Source organism: Arachis ipaensis, chromosome B03 (genome assembly GCF_000816755.2).
Source record: "Arachis ipaensis cultivar K30076 chromosome B03, Araip1.1, whole genome shotgun sequence".
Classification (NCBI taxonomy): Eukaryota; Viridiplantae; Streptophyta; class Magnoliopsida; order Fabales; family Fabaceae; genus Arachis; species Arachis ipaensis.
Window position 1 is genome coordinate 12,007,699 of NC_029787.2, and position 17,196 is coordinate 12,024,894.

The 17,196-nt window shown below is 32.2% G+C and overlaps 3 protein-coding genes across 7 annotated transcripts; all 3 read left to right on the top strand.

The window, feature by feature from the left end:
• On the top strand, positions 2,382-5,021 carry LOC107629623 (alcohol dehydrogenase-like 1). Its single transcript, XM_016332448.2, has 7 exons — positions 2,382-2,415; positions 2,504-2,649; positions 2,770-2,807; positions 3,099-3,501; positions 3,754-3,990; positions 4,126-4,284; positions 4,654-5,021. Exons 1-7 carry the CDS (start codon positions 2,382-2,384, stop codon positions 4,762-4,764), a joined length of 1,128 nt encoding a protein of 375 aa, XP_016187934.1. The 3' UTR covers positions 4,765-5,021.
• On the top strand, positions 9,483-12,028 carry LOC107629619 (alcohol dehydrogenase-like 2). Of its 5 annotated transcripts, none has more exons than XR_002358834.1 (8): positions 9,483-9,667; positions 9,981-10,039; positions 10,129-10,271; positions 10,373-10,410; positions 10,522-10,924; positions 11,117-11,356; positions 11,492-11,713; positions 11,789-11,919. XR_002358834.1 is itself a non-coding variant. In XM_016332442.2 (8 exons), exons 1-8 carry the CDS (start codon positions 9,657-9,659, stop codon positions 11,897-11,899), a joined length of 1,164 nt encoding a protein of 387 aa, XP_016187928.1. In that variant the 5' UTR covers positions 9,483-9,656; the 3' UTR covers positions 11,900-12,028. The 5 variants fall into 5 exon arrangements, 4 of the variants coding, with proteins under 4 accessions (XP_016187928.1, XP_016187929.1, XP_016187930.1 ...); XM_016332442.2 differs by having other exon boundaries at positions 11,492-11,650; positions 11,789-12,028; XM_016332443.2 differs by having other exon boundaries at positions 9,485-9,774; positions 11,492-11,650; positions 11,789-11,899.
• Positions 13,446-16,117, top strand: LOC107629624 (alcohol dehydrogenase-like 2). Its single transcript, XM_016332449.2, has 7 exons — positions 13,446-13,604; positions 13,720-13,862; positions 13,973-14,013; positions 14,631-15,033; positions 15,116-15,352; positions 15,468-15,626; positions 15,742-16,117. The coding sequence occupies exons 1-7, from the start codon at positions 13,571-13,573 to the stop codon at positions 15,850-15,852; spliced, it is 1,128 nt and encodes a 375-aa protein (XP_016187935.1). The 5' UTR covers positions 13,446-13,570; the 3' UTR covers positions 15,853-16,117.

The following is a 17,196-nucleotide window of genomic DNA, read 5'->3' on the forward strand; positions in this document are numbered from 1 at the left end:
ACCAATTTTTATTCAAAATATTTGCATATTTTAAGTTTCTAATTAATTTATTACCAGGAAAAAAAAAAAACCTTCGAAGAGCTAGCCTTATTTTTATTCTTTTAAAATACATCTTCAACCGATAATCTCATGGGTAAGAATGAATGGAAGTGAAGACTCAAGAGTCTAAAAAGGAAGCGTAAATCAAAGTCTCCGTCGTATTTTATAAATAATTCAAACATGGCAGCATTCTTAATGTAAATAAGAAGTTTGTCATGCAATGACATAGAAAATCCAGTAATAGGAAAAAGAAGACAGTTCTGTAATAACAATATAATTTAGAAATTAATAAGATAATGTTAGGGATATGATCATTACTTGTTTGTCTATCTTTAATAATTATCCCAGTTCTCAATATAATACAAAAATAAAAGATTGGTATACCAATAAAAATTAACATATATCTTCTGCCTTAACTATCAATAATTCGAACCGGAAATTTTATTTGTTCTATATAGCATTGTTGATGTTGATTAAAAGCTTTTCACATGGAGTCTTCATTTATTAATAAATAAAAGTCGTTAGCCGCTTTTCACAATTTCACATGGAGTTTTCATCTATTAATAAAAATCGGGTTAGCAGCCTTAGCTACCTACAACTTGCTGCTGCTTCATTGTTGAACAAGTCTTTATTCTTTTTCAACAGAAAATTCGAGTTCGAGTCCAATAATAATGATAATAATTGTGATTCATTATATACACACTACAAGAAAAATTATTTTTAATAACAATAATGTGCTTGTTCGGAAAAAAATTACTTTTCAATAAAAATTTTATTTTTTATTTTTTAGTGTGTTTGACAAATTTCTAATAATAAAAGTAAAAACATTAAAAAATTACAATTTACATTTTTTTTAAAAGATATTTTTTTCTTAAAAAATATTTTTTATATCATAAATGAACACAAAAATACTTTTATCTTATTTTATTCAAACATAATAGATAAAAAGATGTTTTTACACAAGATATCCAAACATAAAATCACTTTTACTTAAAATTTTTTAAAAAAATATCATTTAAAAAAATCTTTTTCAAAAATAGTACCCAAACAAACTTAATCTTATTTAACTTATATTTTTGTAACAATTATATATTTGTCATTATTAATATACGTTACAATGGCATATATTTTTTATAGCCAATAAAACAGTTTTTACTGACAATTATATAAATGTCGCTAAAATTTTTTAGCGACAAAATATAAAATGATTAATATCTAATTGTTAGTAAATATATTAACGAATAATTTTATTAGCACCAACAACAAAGTAAAAGACTACTAAAAATAATTTTTCTAAAGGTGACACTAAAGGTTTTAATCCGAAGAAATTGTGATCATGACATTAATTGTGAATAGTAAATGTGGTGGTTGTGCTGGTCTGGTCATATGTGTCTGAATAAATTATATGTTGCTACCTTGCCGGGGTTTACCTAGAAATTAATATCACATGGTTCGGCGAGGAGAGAGAGACAAGAAAGAGAGGGGGAAGCAATGCTATATGAGAGACAAGTATCATTTTTTTGTTAGTACTTAACCAATAGTGCAATAATAATTTATATTTATATTTATAAAATAAATTAATAAAATTTAGAAAATAACAAAAAATACTAAAAATGGTTGAGTTCCAAAATTTTTTTTAAGAAGTGTTAGAAGAAAAATCTATAAGTGAGACATTACTAGGAAGCTTGAAAAAATGGCTACAATGCAATTTTTGCTTGAGGATGTGAATGTGAAAGAAGAGTTGGTGGTGGTAATAGACAATAAAGATATAATGGGATGAATTAATGGAAAAGATGTGAAATATATGAGGTAGAGGGAGTTTAACAAAGAAAGCAAGTAGGAGTCCTTGGCTTTTGGGTGCAATGAAGCCGTTATGAATGAAATAGGCTATATAGATCAGATATAAAGGAAGAAGGAGGAGATATATATGTGTTTTTTTTTCCAAGTTAGTTTGGGATTAGTATTCAAATTAGTCTTTTAAATTTTTGTAAATTAATTTATTTTTTGTTTTTATATCATTTAATCTATGTTGATATGGATTGTTATTAGATCTTGCCTGATTTATTCCAAAAGTTAGAATCCATAAATAAATCAATGCATAATATCATTTTTATATAGGTCAACCGACACAAAAATGAAAAATGGAGTGGCGACCCATCCGTTTACTAAATCCAAATTTTAAAAAACACATAAAAGATTAAAATTCAAGTCAAATATATGATCCATTACTCCTTTTTATTTTTTTTAATTTTAGTATTATTTAAGTGCTATAAAAAGAGGCTGCAGCAATAACAATAATAAACTATCAGAGTCTAACATTACACCTTCCAGCAATAACAATAATGACAAACACTTCAAAGGTTATTACATGCAAAGGTATTACAATCACTAAGCATCTCCTCTAACACCTTTAATTTTTTCATGTTATTCTTAATAATTAACAAACATGCATTGGATATTGCAGGTGCTGTTTGTTGGGGTGCTGGTGAAGCTGTGAGATTAGAAGAGATACAAGTTGATCCACCAAAAGCAAATGAAGTTCGAGTCAAGATGATTTGTGCTAGCATCTGCCACACTGATATCACCACCATTCAAGGATTATTACCATTTGTATTTTCACTCTTTTCATCAATTCCATGCCTTCATTCTTTATTATTCCTACCTTATTTGTTTAATCTCTATAAATTACTACATCTTAATATATATATTTTGATTTGAATTCATTTGCAGTTTCGTTATCCAATAGCTCTTGGTCACGAAGGAGTTGGGTATGTTCTGTATATGCATCGTCACAATAAAATTACTTATTCTAAAAATTTAGACGGAAAGTGAAAGATAGACACAAAAATAATTATATTTCGAATACATTTTTTTATGTAAAAGTCTCTTTTTTAGATTTATGTAAAATTCGTATAAACTTTTTATTTCTCTTTGGAATTTAACAAGAATCTTAATATGAAGTCATTTTTTAAAAAAAAATTTAAGATGAAAGATACAAATGGTTATAATAAGAAATAATAAGAGATTCTAAAAAAGCCATTAATATATTATTACTGCAGGGTTGTGGAATCAGTTGGAGATGGAGTGACAAATCTAAAAGAAGGGGATATGGTGATTCCAACATACATAGGAGAGTGCCAAGAATGTGAGAATTGCATTTCAGGAAAATCAAACTTGTGCTTAACATATCCTATGAGGATGAGTGCCTTGATGCCAGATAACACTTCAAGATTGTCCTGCAAAGGCAACAGCTTATATTACTGTTTAACTTTCGCCACGTGGTCCGAGTACACGGTTATCGATGTTAACTACCTTATTAAGGTTGATCCAATCATTAATCCAGCTCATGCCAGCTTCATCTCATGTGGATTCTCAACTGGCTATGGAGCTGCATGGAGAGAAGCCAAAGTTGAAAGTGGATCAAGTGTTGTTGTTTTTGGTCTTGGTGCTGTTGGATTAGGGGTATGCATCAAATATTCATAACTAGCAAATTACTTTAATTTCTTTGTCTACTAATAATAAGAGTTTAATTTTAACGCACTGAGTTTTACACTGTCATGCAATTATATCTGTTTTTTTGAATGACCATTTAAGTAGTCAATGTGAAAAAGTAGTTATTATATAAATTTCTTTTAACCGAATGACTCTATGAAATTATGTCGCTACTTAGTTTGATTCTTAGTTATGAGATTTGATTATGATTTTGTTGCGAAGGCTATAAGTGGAGCAAAAATGTTGGGGGCAAGAAAGATAATAGGAATTGACACAAATAACTTGAAGAGAGAAAAAGGAGAAGCATTTGGAATGACTCACTTTATAAATCCAAATGATTCTGATAAATCTCCTTCAACATTGGTGAAAGAATTGAGTGATGGATTTGGTGTGGATTATTCATTTGAGTGCACTGGAGTTGCCCCTTTGCTCACTGAATGCTTAGAAGCCACAAAAATGGTTAGTTACATACTTTCAATTTTTTCAACCACTTCATTTATTTGGTTTTATGAAATTGTAGATACATACATATCAAACTATAGTCTATATATACATTTATATTCTTAATTAATTACTTGTTATGTGTGTATATAGGGAAGTGGCAAGGCAATATCAATTGGAGCAGGAAATGAAGCTACTGTGCCTCTTGGTCAATTTTCACTTCTTTTTGGCAGAACTTTGAAAGGTTCTATTTTTGGAGGGCTTAAAGCCATTTCAGATCTTTCTATTATAGCTGACAAGTGCCTCAAGCAGGTATTCTCATAAGTGTATAATTTTAGATTATTATCTTTCTAACAATTTGAACATGATTATTATAAAATTTTATGGGGATCTATTCATCTATTAGTATAATTGCAATCTATATCCTATGTAATAGTAGATGAATAATAGCCAATGAGTAATAGCTCAAATGGCATAGTCTCCCCATATTCAATTAAGAGATTGCGGGTTCGAGTCTCCTATCTTTGGTAAAAAAAAAAAATAGTAGATGAATAATATATCAGCAAACATTGTTAAACATTTTTTATACATTAAAATATTTTATAATTATGTTCAAGCATGGCTCTTGAGATTCTGACTTAAGAAAGCTATATATGTCTTAACTATTTTACCATATTGCAGGAGTTTCCTCTTGAAGAATTACACACCCATGAGGTCCAATTGGAAGATGTAAACGAAGCATTTGAGTTGTTGAAACAGCCCAACTGTGTGAAAATTGTCATCAAGATGTGATATTATTATTATTATTATTATTATTATTAGAGGTAATTCATCAATAATTGTTGGTTCTAAGTCCTGTGGAGATATAAGATGTTCACACGTGAACGTCACATTGCATAACAAATCAAATACGTTATGCCAGCTTTATTTGTAATTATTGATTATTGATTGATTATTGAAGTTGAACTCGTAACCGTTGAAACTTTGTAGTCCAATTTTCATACAAATAATAAAGAATGAGGAATGCTAGGGGCTAGTAACTTTTGTGATTTGTAGTCATCAAATAACCACCAATGATGGTTTTAATGGTGTGAGATTGGTGTGAGATTTCATCTAATGATTTACTTTTCTTTGCTGGTTATATGCTGGTCAGAATTTAACAAAATTGCTGGTTCCCTAGATTTTTCCATAAAGAATAATGATTGTGTGCAGTTAGTTGATTTTGAAGGGAAATTGTTTTCATTGTTGTTTCACTAATGCAATATGACCATCTAAGGAAAATCAATTACATGATATAAAGTTGACTTAATTATCAATTGATATCCCCAAGATTCAGACTGCGACAAAAAAAAATTTTAAAAGATATTATCAACAAAATAATTTTTGAATAATTTAAAAATATGATAAAAATAATTAATAAATATTATATTTTTTATAAATGACAAATAAATTTTTTTATTTAGCAAACAATTTATTTTTGAGAATTGAAGAAGCTGAATTGAGAGAAGATTACAATAGATTTTTATTGTAAGAGGAACTTTTTTGGTACCAAAAATCTATAGAGTAGTGTGGGTCAAGTATGGGGATAGAAACACTAAATTTTTTCATCTTCGGACTTTGGTGCGTAGAAACCATAATAGAGTACATGGATTATATGTTAGAGATGGGTCTTGGTCTACTGATCCAGATATTCTCCCAGAAGAAGTCCTCTCGTTTTACAAGAATCTCTTTGGTACAACGGAAGAGGTTGAGGTTGATTGTTTAGGAGATGTTCCGATGCCGACTCTAAGCACCGAGGCTTGTGCTAGGTTAATTGACCCTGTCTCTTTTGCGGAAGTCAAGTCAGCAGTATTCAGTATGAGCCATTTTAAGTCTCCTGGTCCATATGGCTTTCAAGCTTATTTTTTTAAGGGATAAGTACTGTTTTGATCCTTAACGTTGAGGGTCAGAATCGAAACCGTCCTTGATGTAATTTTTGACTTAAAATTGTCCTTAACGTTGCATTTCATTTTAAAATCGTCCTTTCTAATAATTTTTTTTAATTTATTCCTAAACTACCCCTACTTTAATAAAAAGACCGAACCAAGCCCACCACCACAACGCCACCGCGATCACCTTTCCCCCTCTCCCCTAAGGGGACGGCGGCGGCGGCGAATCTTGGAGCCGTCGTCGCCGTCGCCGTTGGGTATCGCGAGGGAGAGAGGAGATGCGAGTCACTGCCACTGCCTCGCAACATCGCCGCCTCGCCGCCTCATCTGCATTGCTTTCTGCTTCTGCATCTTGCTTCTGCTTTCTTGCTTTCTGTTTTCTTGCTTTCTATTTCTGCTTTTTGGTTTGGTGTTGTTTGGTGTTGTTGCTGTTGTTTGGTATTTTTGGTGTTGGTGGTGGTGGTGTTGGTGATGGTGTTGGTTGTGATGATGGTGCTGGTGTTGGTGCTGGTTGTGGTGGTGGTGTTGGTGTTGGTATTGATGGTGGTTGAGGAGGTAATTGTGCTGGTAGTGGTGAGGGTATTTTTATCCAAAAAAATTAAAAGGATGATTTTAATACGAAAAAAAAAAACGTTAAGGATGATTCTAAATCGGAAATTACATTGGGGACGATTTCGATTCTGACCCTCAACGTTAGGGATCAAAACAATACTTATCCCTTTTTTTTTAAAGAATATTGGGAGATAGTAGGCATTGAGATTTGGAATATTGTCCGGAGCGCTTTTTTGGGAGAATACTTAAATCCTAGCATCATGGAAATTCTGATTGTGCTTATTCCTAAAATTGATAACCCTACCTTTATGAAGGATTTCAGGCCTATTAGCTTGTGTAATGTTGTTTATAAAATTATCACAAAAGTATTGGCTAATCGACTTCGGCCTTTTCTTCTAGATATTGTTAGTCCTTTACAAGGAGGTTTTATTCTGGGTCGTGGTGCTCCTGATAATATTATTGTGGCGCAAGAAATTCTGAATTTCATGAAGCACACAAAATTCAAGAAAGGTACTCTTGCTTTTAAAAAATTGATCTTGAAAAATCTTATGATAGGGTGGATTGGAGGTTTTTGGAGAGTACTCTCATTGCTTTTGGTTTTTCTATCATCACTGTTAATTTGATTATGAATTGTGTTCGTGAATCATCTCTTTCTATTATGTGGAATGGGAATAGATTGGATAGTTTTGCTCCTAGAAGGGGGCTTAAACAGGGCGATCCAATGTCTCTTTACTTATTTGTGCTTTGTATGGAAAGACTTGCTTGCTATATATCTCATATGGTGGTCGAGGGTATGTGGAAACCAGTTTCTGTCACTAGTGGTGGCCCAAAATTTTCTCATTTGATGTTTGCAGGTGATCTCTTACTTTTCTGTCAGGTTACAAAGAGTCAGGTCCAAATGGTCATGCATTCTCTTAACATTTTTTGCAAAGCATCTGGCATGAAAGTGAATCTTCAATACGTTTTGCTTTGGACTTAGGAAGATATCTTGGAGTTAACCTTAATCATTCTCGTACCAGTAGGGCTTCTTTTCATTCGGTGATTGAAAAGGTGAGGGGAAGATTAGCTAACTGGAAATGAAGGCTTCTAAATAAAGCAGAGAGACTTTGCCTGATCAATTCTGTTGCAACATCCATTCCTGTCTATCATATGCAGGTATCTTTTTTTTCAAATTGGGTTTGCGATAAATTGTCTTTTATGATGAGACAGTTCCTTTGGAAGGGTCAAGTTGATGGTAGAGGTCTTTCTCTTGTTAATTGGAGGACCGTGATCACTCCAAAGAATTTTGGTGGCCTAGGTGTTAGAGATCCTGCGTGTGTTAATATATCTTTACTTGGTAAATTAGTTTGGCAACTTTTTCATTGTCAGGACAAGCCTTGGGTTGCTCTATTGAGGGCGAAGTACCTGAGGAATGAGGGAGTTTTAGATTACCCTGCCCCTTGCAACGCTTCTTATGTATGGAAGAGTATCTCAAAGGCTTTTGGTGCTCTTAAGGATGCATTCTCTTGGTGCGTTGGGTCACTTGATCAATCTTTTTTGTTTGACAATTGGAGTATTGAGGGCCCAATTGCTCAAGATGTCTCTTTTGTACATATATCTGACTCTGATTTAACTATTAGAGACGTTTGGAAAGATGGTCAATGGAATCTTCATGATATTTTCTCTATCATTCCAGAAGATGTCAAACGGCGTTTGAATGCTTATAATCCGGATTTGAATGTTGGAGAGAGTTCGGGTTGGTCGTGGGATGTGGCATCTTCGAGACTCTACTCAGTTAGGAGTGGGTACAGTTGGCTAGCCAAAAGAAAGTTTGACTGGAATGAGCATGATAATTGGTTGTGGGTATGGCGACTGCATATTCCTGAGAAGTACAAGTTCTTGATTTGGCTCAGTCTTCATAATGCTATTCCTACGGCAGAGTTTCGTTTGGGTTGTGGCTTAGCTTTATCTAACACCTGTCATCGGTGTCAGAATGGTTCTGAATCCATTCTTCATTGTCTTCGGGAGTACCCTAGTGCCAAGGAGGTCTAGAACTTTTTAGGCTTGTATTCAGATAACTCGGATTTACGTGATTGGCTCTACAGAGGTGCAAGGAGTGGAGATGTTTTTCTTTTCTTTTCGACCATCTGGTGGATTTGGAGAAGCAGGAATCATGACTTATTTAATATAGATTATTCTTGGAGTGCTAGTAAAGTGGTGAGTTTGATTCGTAGTTCAGTAAGGGAGTTTCACACTATTTTTGCTATGCATCAATCTTTGTCTCCTCATTCGCTTTGTTTGCATTGGTTCCACCTCCAGCTCATTTTGTTAAATTGAATTGTGATGCTAGTTGTTTTGCTCCTTTTGGCTATGCTGGTTTTGGTTGTATCATTCGCAATCCTGATGGATGTTGGTTGAAAGGTTGCACTGGAAAAGTTGAAGTGTGCAGTGTTCTTTTTGTTGAATTGTATGCAATTTGGAGATGTTTACTTCTTGCTTGGGAGAGTGAATTTCGTGAGGTTATTTATGAAACAGACTGTTTATAGAAGCTCTTTTTTTGGTAAACCAAAGAATGCTTGGTAAAGATATTCCGGAATGGAATTTGGCAAAGCATATACAGGAGGTTATGAATTGGAATTGGAGAGTTTCTATTCTTTTAATTCAGAGGAATGCAAATAGTATTGCAGATTGTATGGCTAAAGCAGCTGCTTCTGGCGCGGACATTCACTCGAATTGGAGCCAACCATGGAGTAAGTTTCAACATTTAATAGATTTAGATATGAACCTAGCTAATTAATTTGGTTTTGCCTCTTTTTTTTTCTTTCTTTTCTATTTAGTCACAAAAAAAAAAAAACAGTTTATCTATTTGATTCGATTTTTGAGGTAACATTTGAATAAATATTTAGAAGATGTACAAAATAATTCAGATAAAAATTGATCTTTATTTTTCTCTTTATTTTTTAAAATAATATGGTCATTCACAATAAAATATTTTTTTTTTTAAAAATTCACTTGACGAAAATTTGTTTTATGATGAATATGATATCATCACTTTGCAATAAACTGGGGAAGATTTGTTATCTGTAGATGAGAATAGAGAAGGTCATGCTGCAGCTTTCGGTGATGATATTGGCCTTGCCACTGAGTTGAAGTGTGGAATTCATGTGATAAGAAAAATATATATAGGGAGCTTTTGTATTGATATTCCACCAAGATTTTTTTGCCATGTTTCAGAGGTTCTTCTGAATTTGTGGAGATCCTAATTTCTTGTTTTCCCCATTTTTGTCATCGTGTATTTGTCGCAAGCTCATGATATTATACCAAGTGATAAAAATATGAAAAAGTAGATATATAAAACTTTATCTTTTTGCTGTTAGCTTATCCACATGTTTGTGACCTTTTAAAAAACAAATTTACCTTACCAACACATTTAAATAATTAAAATTTAACCAAACTAAATGATTGAATGAATTATAAGTTTTAATTTCTGAAAATTTTAAAACAATACAGAAGCTTACTTGCTCCTCTTCTCATTTCATGATATTCCAGATTACAGCTTCAAGTTTTAATTAAAATGGCTACCACTTCACAAGTTATTACCTGCAAAGGTATATATCATCAATCAAACATTATTATTATATCATGTTGTATTAAATTTTAGTTATAGTATGTATATGTGTTGGTTTGGATATTGCAGGAGTAGTGTGCTGGGGAGGTGGAGAGGCTGTAAGATTAGAAGAGATTGAAGTTGATCCACCAAAATCAACTGAAATTCGAGTTAAGATGCTTTGTTCCAGCATCTGCCACACTGATATCAAAAGAATTAGAGGATCCCCAGTAGTTAATGCTCTTTCTTAATCCCATGTTTTTCAGTCTCTAAGTCTGTTTTCTTAATTATCTTTCTTTATTTGTATTCTGTTTCTGCCAATTTTAATTTGCAGGTGAAGTATCCTCTTGCTGTTGGACATGAAGGAGTCGGGTAATTAATTTCTCCAAATCTGTGGTTCTTAGATCTAAATTTATTGTGTCTATTAGAGTCTGAATATGTGTACTATAGATATCATTTGATAGTTAACCACATGAAGTGCAGTGTTGTAGAGAGTGTTGGAGAGGAAGTGAAAAATCTAAAAGAAGGGGATATGGTGATTCCAACGTTCATAGGAGAGTGCAAACAATGTGAGATTTGCATTTCAGGAAAATCCAATTTGTGCATGACAAACCCTTTAATGCTGAATGGATTGATGAGAGACAACACTTCAAGGTTGTCCTGCAAAGGCAAAAGGCTTCACCATATTTTCAGTTGTGCCACTTGGTCAGAGTACATGGTTGTTGATGCCAACTATGCTTTTAAAGTTGATCCAAGCATTGACCTAGCACATGCCAGTTTCATCTCATGTGGCTTTTCAACTGGTTATGGTGCTGCTTGGAAGGAAGCTAAGGTTGAAAGTGGATCAAGTGTTGCTGTTTTTGGTCTTGGCGCTGTTGGATTGGGGGTATGCATCAAATACACTTTTGCATTACATCTGCACTTTATATTCATATAGTATAAGGTGTAGTTTTGTTGCAAAAGAGGCTTTTTTCTTGTATTGTTGGGCAATTTCAATGCATTAAATTGAACATTTTAAAATTTACTATGTAAAGTTCAGAGGGCAAAGTGTTAAAGTACATTTGACCTTGTATTACAGGCCATCAGCGGAGCAAAAATGATGGGAGCAACTAAGATAATAGGGATTGACAAAAATGATATGAAAAGAGAAAAAGGAGAAATTTTTGGAATGACTCACTTTATAAATCCTAGTGATTCTGATATGCCTCCATCAGAATTGGTGAAAGAATTGAGTGATGGAAGAATGGGTGTGGATTATTCTTTTGAGTGCACTGGAATCAGCCATTTGATTATTGAGTCCCTACAAGCCACAAAAGTGGTGAGTTGAGTTCAGCCATTTGATTTTTCTTTCCTTATTTAATCATTACATGATCACAGCAATAATGTGTACAAAATTATTCCTAATCTAAGAACATTATTGTGTGTTCCTAATTTTTAACTTGTGTATGTATAGGGAACAGGTAAAACAATTGTAATTGGTGCACCAACTGAACCAATTGAGCCATTTGGTTTTGCTTCAATCCTTAAAGGCAAGACTTTGAAAGGTTCTATCTTTGGAGGGTTAAAAGCAAATTCAGACCTTTCCATTATAGCTGACAAATGCCACAAAAGGGTATTCTAATTTCTCAACACATCTAACTTTATAGCATATAGTATGTATGCTTAAAAAAAAAAGGTATATAGTATGTACTTGTATTTGATGCATATGTTTTTGTGCTGGTATAAGTATCTCATAATTATTACTTCACAGGAATTTCCTCTTGAAGAATTATACACTCATGAGGTTCAATTGGCAGATATAAATCAAGCATTTGAGCTTTTGAAACAGCCCAATTGTGTGAAAGTTGTCATCAAGATATGAGAGTTATTATTGTTCTAAGTAACTTATAATAATTCAGTCAAAGTTATAAAACCAATTCTTTCTGTATTTTTGCTTTTCTCTCTTTGTTAACATGATGAAAAAGAATTATATAATTTATATTTGAGTGCATANTTCACCTTTTTTTTGTAAAATAAAAGTTTTTGGTTCAAAAAGTTCGTTCACCGTCTTGTCAAAATAGGTAGATTTTATTGTACTGATTTAATGGATTTATCTAGATTGACTAACTTAAAATGTTAGTCCAACCCAATTTTTATTTTTAAAAACTTGATAAGTCGATCCATTTTAATGTTTTTTTAATGAGAAAAGGAAAGAACCTATTTTATAATTAATGATATTATTTATGCTATATCTATATTAACTCTAAAAGGACAGGTAATTTTTGTTCAATGTAAATTATTCAAAATATTTTTATTATTTATTTTTAGTTTTAATTATATGAAGTTCTATTTCACTTAGAATTATATATATATAATGCAAATTATTTTCATCCAATTGTTTTTTATTTCATTATTTTCGCAGTTCAACTCAGTCGGTTGGGCTATCCCTATAAGCATTAGGCAATGGTGTTGACCTTTATAAATAAGCGACTAAAGTCTCAAATTAGCCCATGAAAAATTTTAAATTAGAAACTTTAATTTTTAATAAATTTTTATTATTTTAAAGGTTATCGAGATAAATTGTTCTTTTTATAAAGAGGTCTGATTTGTTCTTTTCTTATAAAATACTAATACGTACATATTTTCATTTATAATAACTATTGATAGTTGGATTTTAATGTGAACATGTAGTGGCATGGTTGGTTTGATACAATATATAATTATATATAAAGGAAAACGTGTACGTTTTATGTTTGGTGTCACATACATTATCCTTCTCTAGTTCCTCAAATTTATACATGTATAAGTGGATAAATCAAATTATGTGAATAAGGTTCAGTAAAATAGTAATATCCGGCGCCAATGAGTAATAGCTCAAATGTCATAATCTTTCTATACTCAATTAAGAGGTTGCGGGTTCAAGTCTCCTATCTTTAATAAAAAAAAAAATAGTAATATCCGGCAAAAAGGCAAATAAGTTTTAGATTAGATTGAAATATCTCTCTCATAATATTTTTTAATGCATCGGTGATGCTAAAGTTTTAACCCATTACTCAGTACTCTACTCATGTCCTAATCAGTAACTCATTAAGCAGACACTAAAATATTGATAGGGGAATTAAAAGATATCAAGTTAAAAGGTCAAAGTCAGCACCTCAAGTTTCTCATGAACTATGACACGTAGTTGCAGCATGTGATAAATTCCAACAATCAAATATGTTAACTAAAATTTTTTAATCAGTTACATTATTATTCTGTCCCAATGAATATATAACATTTTTAATTCCAATTATTTTATGTTTAGGATTTGAATTCAAAATTAAGGATTATGAATTTGTATCAACTACTTCAATCAACTATTTATTAGTTCACATCTACTTCAATAATTTATCTTTTCTTATTAAATACCATAAAGTACTAATTTTCTTGCCTATAAAAGGGAATACAGAACAAAGCACTCTACAACAGCACCTCCTTTTTTCTTTTCAGTTACTTCAAAGTCCAAATTATAACTTCGACCTTCAAGTAGGAATTGAATTATTGCACTTACAATATGACAAGCACTTCTCAAGTTATTACATGCAAAGGTATGAAATAATTAACCATTTAAGCATATGCACATTACATTGCATTTTCATGCAACTTTGTTCATATTAGATATGATTAAATACATAAGAATATATCATGGTATGGAAATTTCAGCTGCAGTATGTTGGAAGGTTGGAGAGGGTGTGAAGATTGAAGAGATTCAAGTTGATCCACCAAAAGCAACTGAAGTTCGACTTAAGATGCTTTGTTCTAGCATCTGCCACACTGATATTTCAAGCATTCAAGGAACTCCTATGGTTAATACTCTTTTTAATACTGTTTTTGTTTTCTTCTCTATGGAACTAACTTTTATGTTTTTCCTCATCTTTCTTCCACTAATGGTACTTTAATGCTAACAAATTTGCAGTTTAATTTTTATCCTCTAGCACTTGGACACGAAGGAGTTGGGTAAGGAATATACACTCTAGACTGTATTTGGTAATTGTCTCATCAAAGAAATACAGAGACTCAAACATAAATCTATATAGAGAAGATTAGTTTTTCATCATCAAATTAAAGAGAACGAGTGTTGGTTATTAAGAAAATACTGATATATCAAAATATTATTTTGACCATGTATATGTATACAAAAAATTCATTACTCTATAAATATATATGGTATCTTAAATATATGATAACTGATTTAGTGTCTTATTATTTTTGTGTACAAGTCACATTTTTTTATAATATTTACTATAAAAAGTGTAGACGTAATTGGATTCATATAGAAATAGGTAAAACTTCATCTAATTTTTTTTTATCTAATTCTATTTCTTATGACAAAATTTATCCAACTTTCTTGCTACTAAAAATACTAAGGACATTAAGTGTAGTATGTCTATATTTTCATTCAGGATACTCTTGTTGAATTGAAAATAAATACTTCCTTTCACAAATATGCAAAATTACCTTATACCTTTCAATTCCTTTCCATAAATATCTCATGAACTTAAATCATGCTAAAGGAACTTGTTGGGAGATTCTTTGAATGATCCATGCATAATGAAAAGCATCAATAACTGCAGGGTTGTAGAAAGTGTTGGGGATGAAGTAAAGAGTTTGAAAGGAGGTGATATGGTGATTCCAATATTTGTAGGAGAGTGCAAAGAATGTGAGAATTGCATTTCAGGAAAATCAAATTTGTGCATGACATATCCTTTGAGCCTAACTGGCTTGATGCCAGATAACACTTCAAGGATGTCCTGCAGAGGCCAGAGGCTATACCACCCTTCGAGCTGTGCCACGTGGTCCGAGTACACGGTTATCGATGTTAACTACCTTGTTAAGGTTGATCCAAGCATTAATCCCGCTCATGCCAGTTTCATATCATGTGGGTTCTCAACTGGCTATGGAGCTGCATGGAAGGAAGCCAAGGTTGAAAGTGGATCAAGTGTTGCTGTCTTTGGTCTTGGTGCTGTTGGATTAGGGGTATGATTATCTTTGTAATTGGTATATGATTATAGTTTTTAGCCTTCAGTTTTTATTAATAATGAATTTCCTTGTAATGCAGGCTATAAGTGCAGCAAAAATGTTGGGGGCAACTAAGATAATAGGGATTGACATAAATGATATGAAGAGAGAAAAAGGTGAAGCTTTTGGAATGACTCACTTTATAAATTCAAGTAATTCTGATAAATCTCCTTCAGAATTGGTTAAAGAATTGAGTGATGGACTTGGTGTGGATTTTTCATTTGAGTGCACTGGAGTTGGCCCTTTGCTTACTGAATCATTAGAAGCTACAAAAGTGGTTAGTTTCATTTTTCAAGAAGTTCATCCTTATAAAATTGAATTAAATCTATTATATAGTCCTTGAAAAATTGCAAGTGAATCTAATTAAGTAATTATAACTTTCTCATGTATAGGGATCAGGTAAAACAATAACACTTGGTGTAGGAACTGAACCTTTTGTATCATTTGGTCTGTTTTCTATTCTTTTTGGAAGAACTTTGAAAGGATCAATATTTGGTGGGTTAAAATCCATATCAGACCTACCCATCATAGCTGACAAATGCATTAAACAGGTATATTCTCAGTCCACATACATAACAGATTAGTTATATCTTGCACATGTTTTATTAATAGTAATGTTAATGTCTCAAAATTATGATGAATGGGTCATTTATTGCCATTTTTCAGGAATTCCCTCTTCAAGAACTATTCACCCACGAGGTTCAATTAACAGATATAGAACAAGCATTTGAGCTGTTGAAACAACCCACTTGTGTGAAAGTTGTCATCAAGATATGATATTTTTCTAACAACCGAATCCAAAAGAGATAGAGCAAGTCCTCAATAATGGTTGGTGGTAATGATTCAATTCGTACACAACTCCACATGATTTCAGAGGAAGATAACATATTCTCCAAAAGCTGTTTTATATATATCAACTTTGAAAATTGATGGAAACTAAATGTATCTCTTAAAAAAAAAAATTAACAATAATTAATTTGTTGTACCTATGAACTGTGTATTGTTGCATTCAAATATATTATATAAACAATCTTTCTGTGTATTGTTGATTTGTTGCATCCAAATATATTGCAGAAACAATCCTTGATATTTCAACAAAATATTAGTTGACAAAACCAAATTAATATGTGCAAATGAAAAATGAGAAAGAAAAAACAATTTTGAGAAATTACAAAAAAAAAAAATAATTTGGAGAAATTAAACACAAACTGAAACTTGTATGTAAGATGATTTGTAAATAGATTAAATAGTATAATAATAAAAGTCTTATACTTTAAATTTGGCCGTTACAGTCTGGTCCATTTCGTATTATTCGATAACAGCCACCTATTACTCAGAGAACAATTCTTAATCCATTAGCTATAACTCAGCTAATAAAACCTATACCTTAGCCCAAATTTACCCATTGATTTATTATTTATAACTCAATCCAAATTTACCTCTTGATCCGTTAGCTATAGTTTGACCTAATTATACCTATAAATTAGAATCTAAGTGAGATAATAAAGGTGACTTATATTCAATAATTAGAGAGAATTTCGGTTATAATAGAATCATTTGAATATGTTTAGGAGCAGTTACTACAAAATCAGGCTGACATCCTTAACAGCTCCATAATACTAGGCTTGCTGAGTAACCACCTATAACACAACATCTCTATAAATACAAAATCCTAACTACTTGAAAGGTACGCTATTCACTCTGAATAATATATACCTCATCTTATACTTTTTCAGTTTTTCTTACTTGAGCGTTGGAGTCTTTTTGCAGGTCCCAACCTCTTTCGGTGTTCCTCGACGACTGAAGTATAGCTCGACGTCTGTGCTCTTAGGACAGAAAATTCCATATAAATGAAAGAAGGAGTTATACCTCGGCACTAAAAAGAGTTATACATCAGCTCAAATTACTGTGTAGAACTTTTGGCGCCCACCGTGGAGCTGAGTTTACTTAACTCAACTACCATTTTTCTACCCGATTATTTACCCTATTTTACAGGTTATAATAAATGGCTCATGAGCAGACTCCACCTCTTCCTCCACCAACTAAAGCCGAGTTATTAACTAAGAATTCTGTGCTCAAGACCGAGGTACAGAGGTTAACTGAGTTGTTAACACAACAGTA

What these genes read in the sequence shown, in the direction of transcription:
- LOC107629623 (XM_016332448.2), top strand. Translation starts at nt 2,382, where the DNA reads ATGACAAACACTTCAAAGGTTATTACATGCAAAG. An exon ending in AAAGGTTATTACATGCAAAG is followed by an intron (nt 2,416 to 2,503) that starts GTATTACAATCA and finishes TGGATATTGCAG; the next exon opens with GTGCTGTTTGTTGGGGTGCT. An exon ending in TTCAAGGATTATTACCATTT is followed by an intron (nt 2,650 to 2,769) that starts GTATTTTCACTC and finishes ATTCATTTGCAG; the next exon opens with TTTCGTTATCCAATAGCTCT.
- LOC107629619 (XM_016332442.2), top strand. An exon ending in ACAAGTTATTACCTGCAAAG is followed by an intron (nt 10,040 to 10,128) that starts GTATATATCATC and finishes TGGATATTGCAG; the next exon opens with GAGTAGTGTGCTGGGGAGGT. An exon ending in GTTGGACATGAAGGAGTCGG is followed by an intron (nt 10,411 to 10,521) that starts GTAATTAATTTC and finishes CATGAAGTGCAG; the next exon opens with TGTTGTAGAGAGTGTTGGAG.
- LOC107629624 (XM_016332449.2), top strand. Translation starts at nt 13,571, where the DNA reads ATGACAAGCACTTCTCAAGTTATTACATGCAAAG. An exon ending in CTTGGACACGAAGGAGTTGG is followed by an intron (nt 14,014 to 14,630) that starts GTAAGGAATATA and finishes CAATAACTGCAG; the next exon opens with GGTTGTAGAAAGTGTTGGGG. An exon ending in TTGGTGCTGTTGGATTAGGG is followed by an intron (nt 15,034 to 15,115) that starts GTATGATTATCT and finishes CTTGTAATGCAG; the next exon opens with GCTATAAGTGCAGCAAAAAT.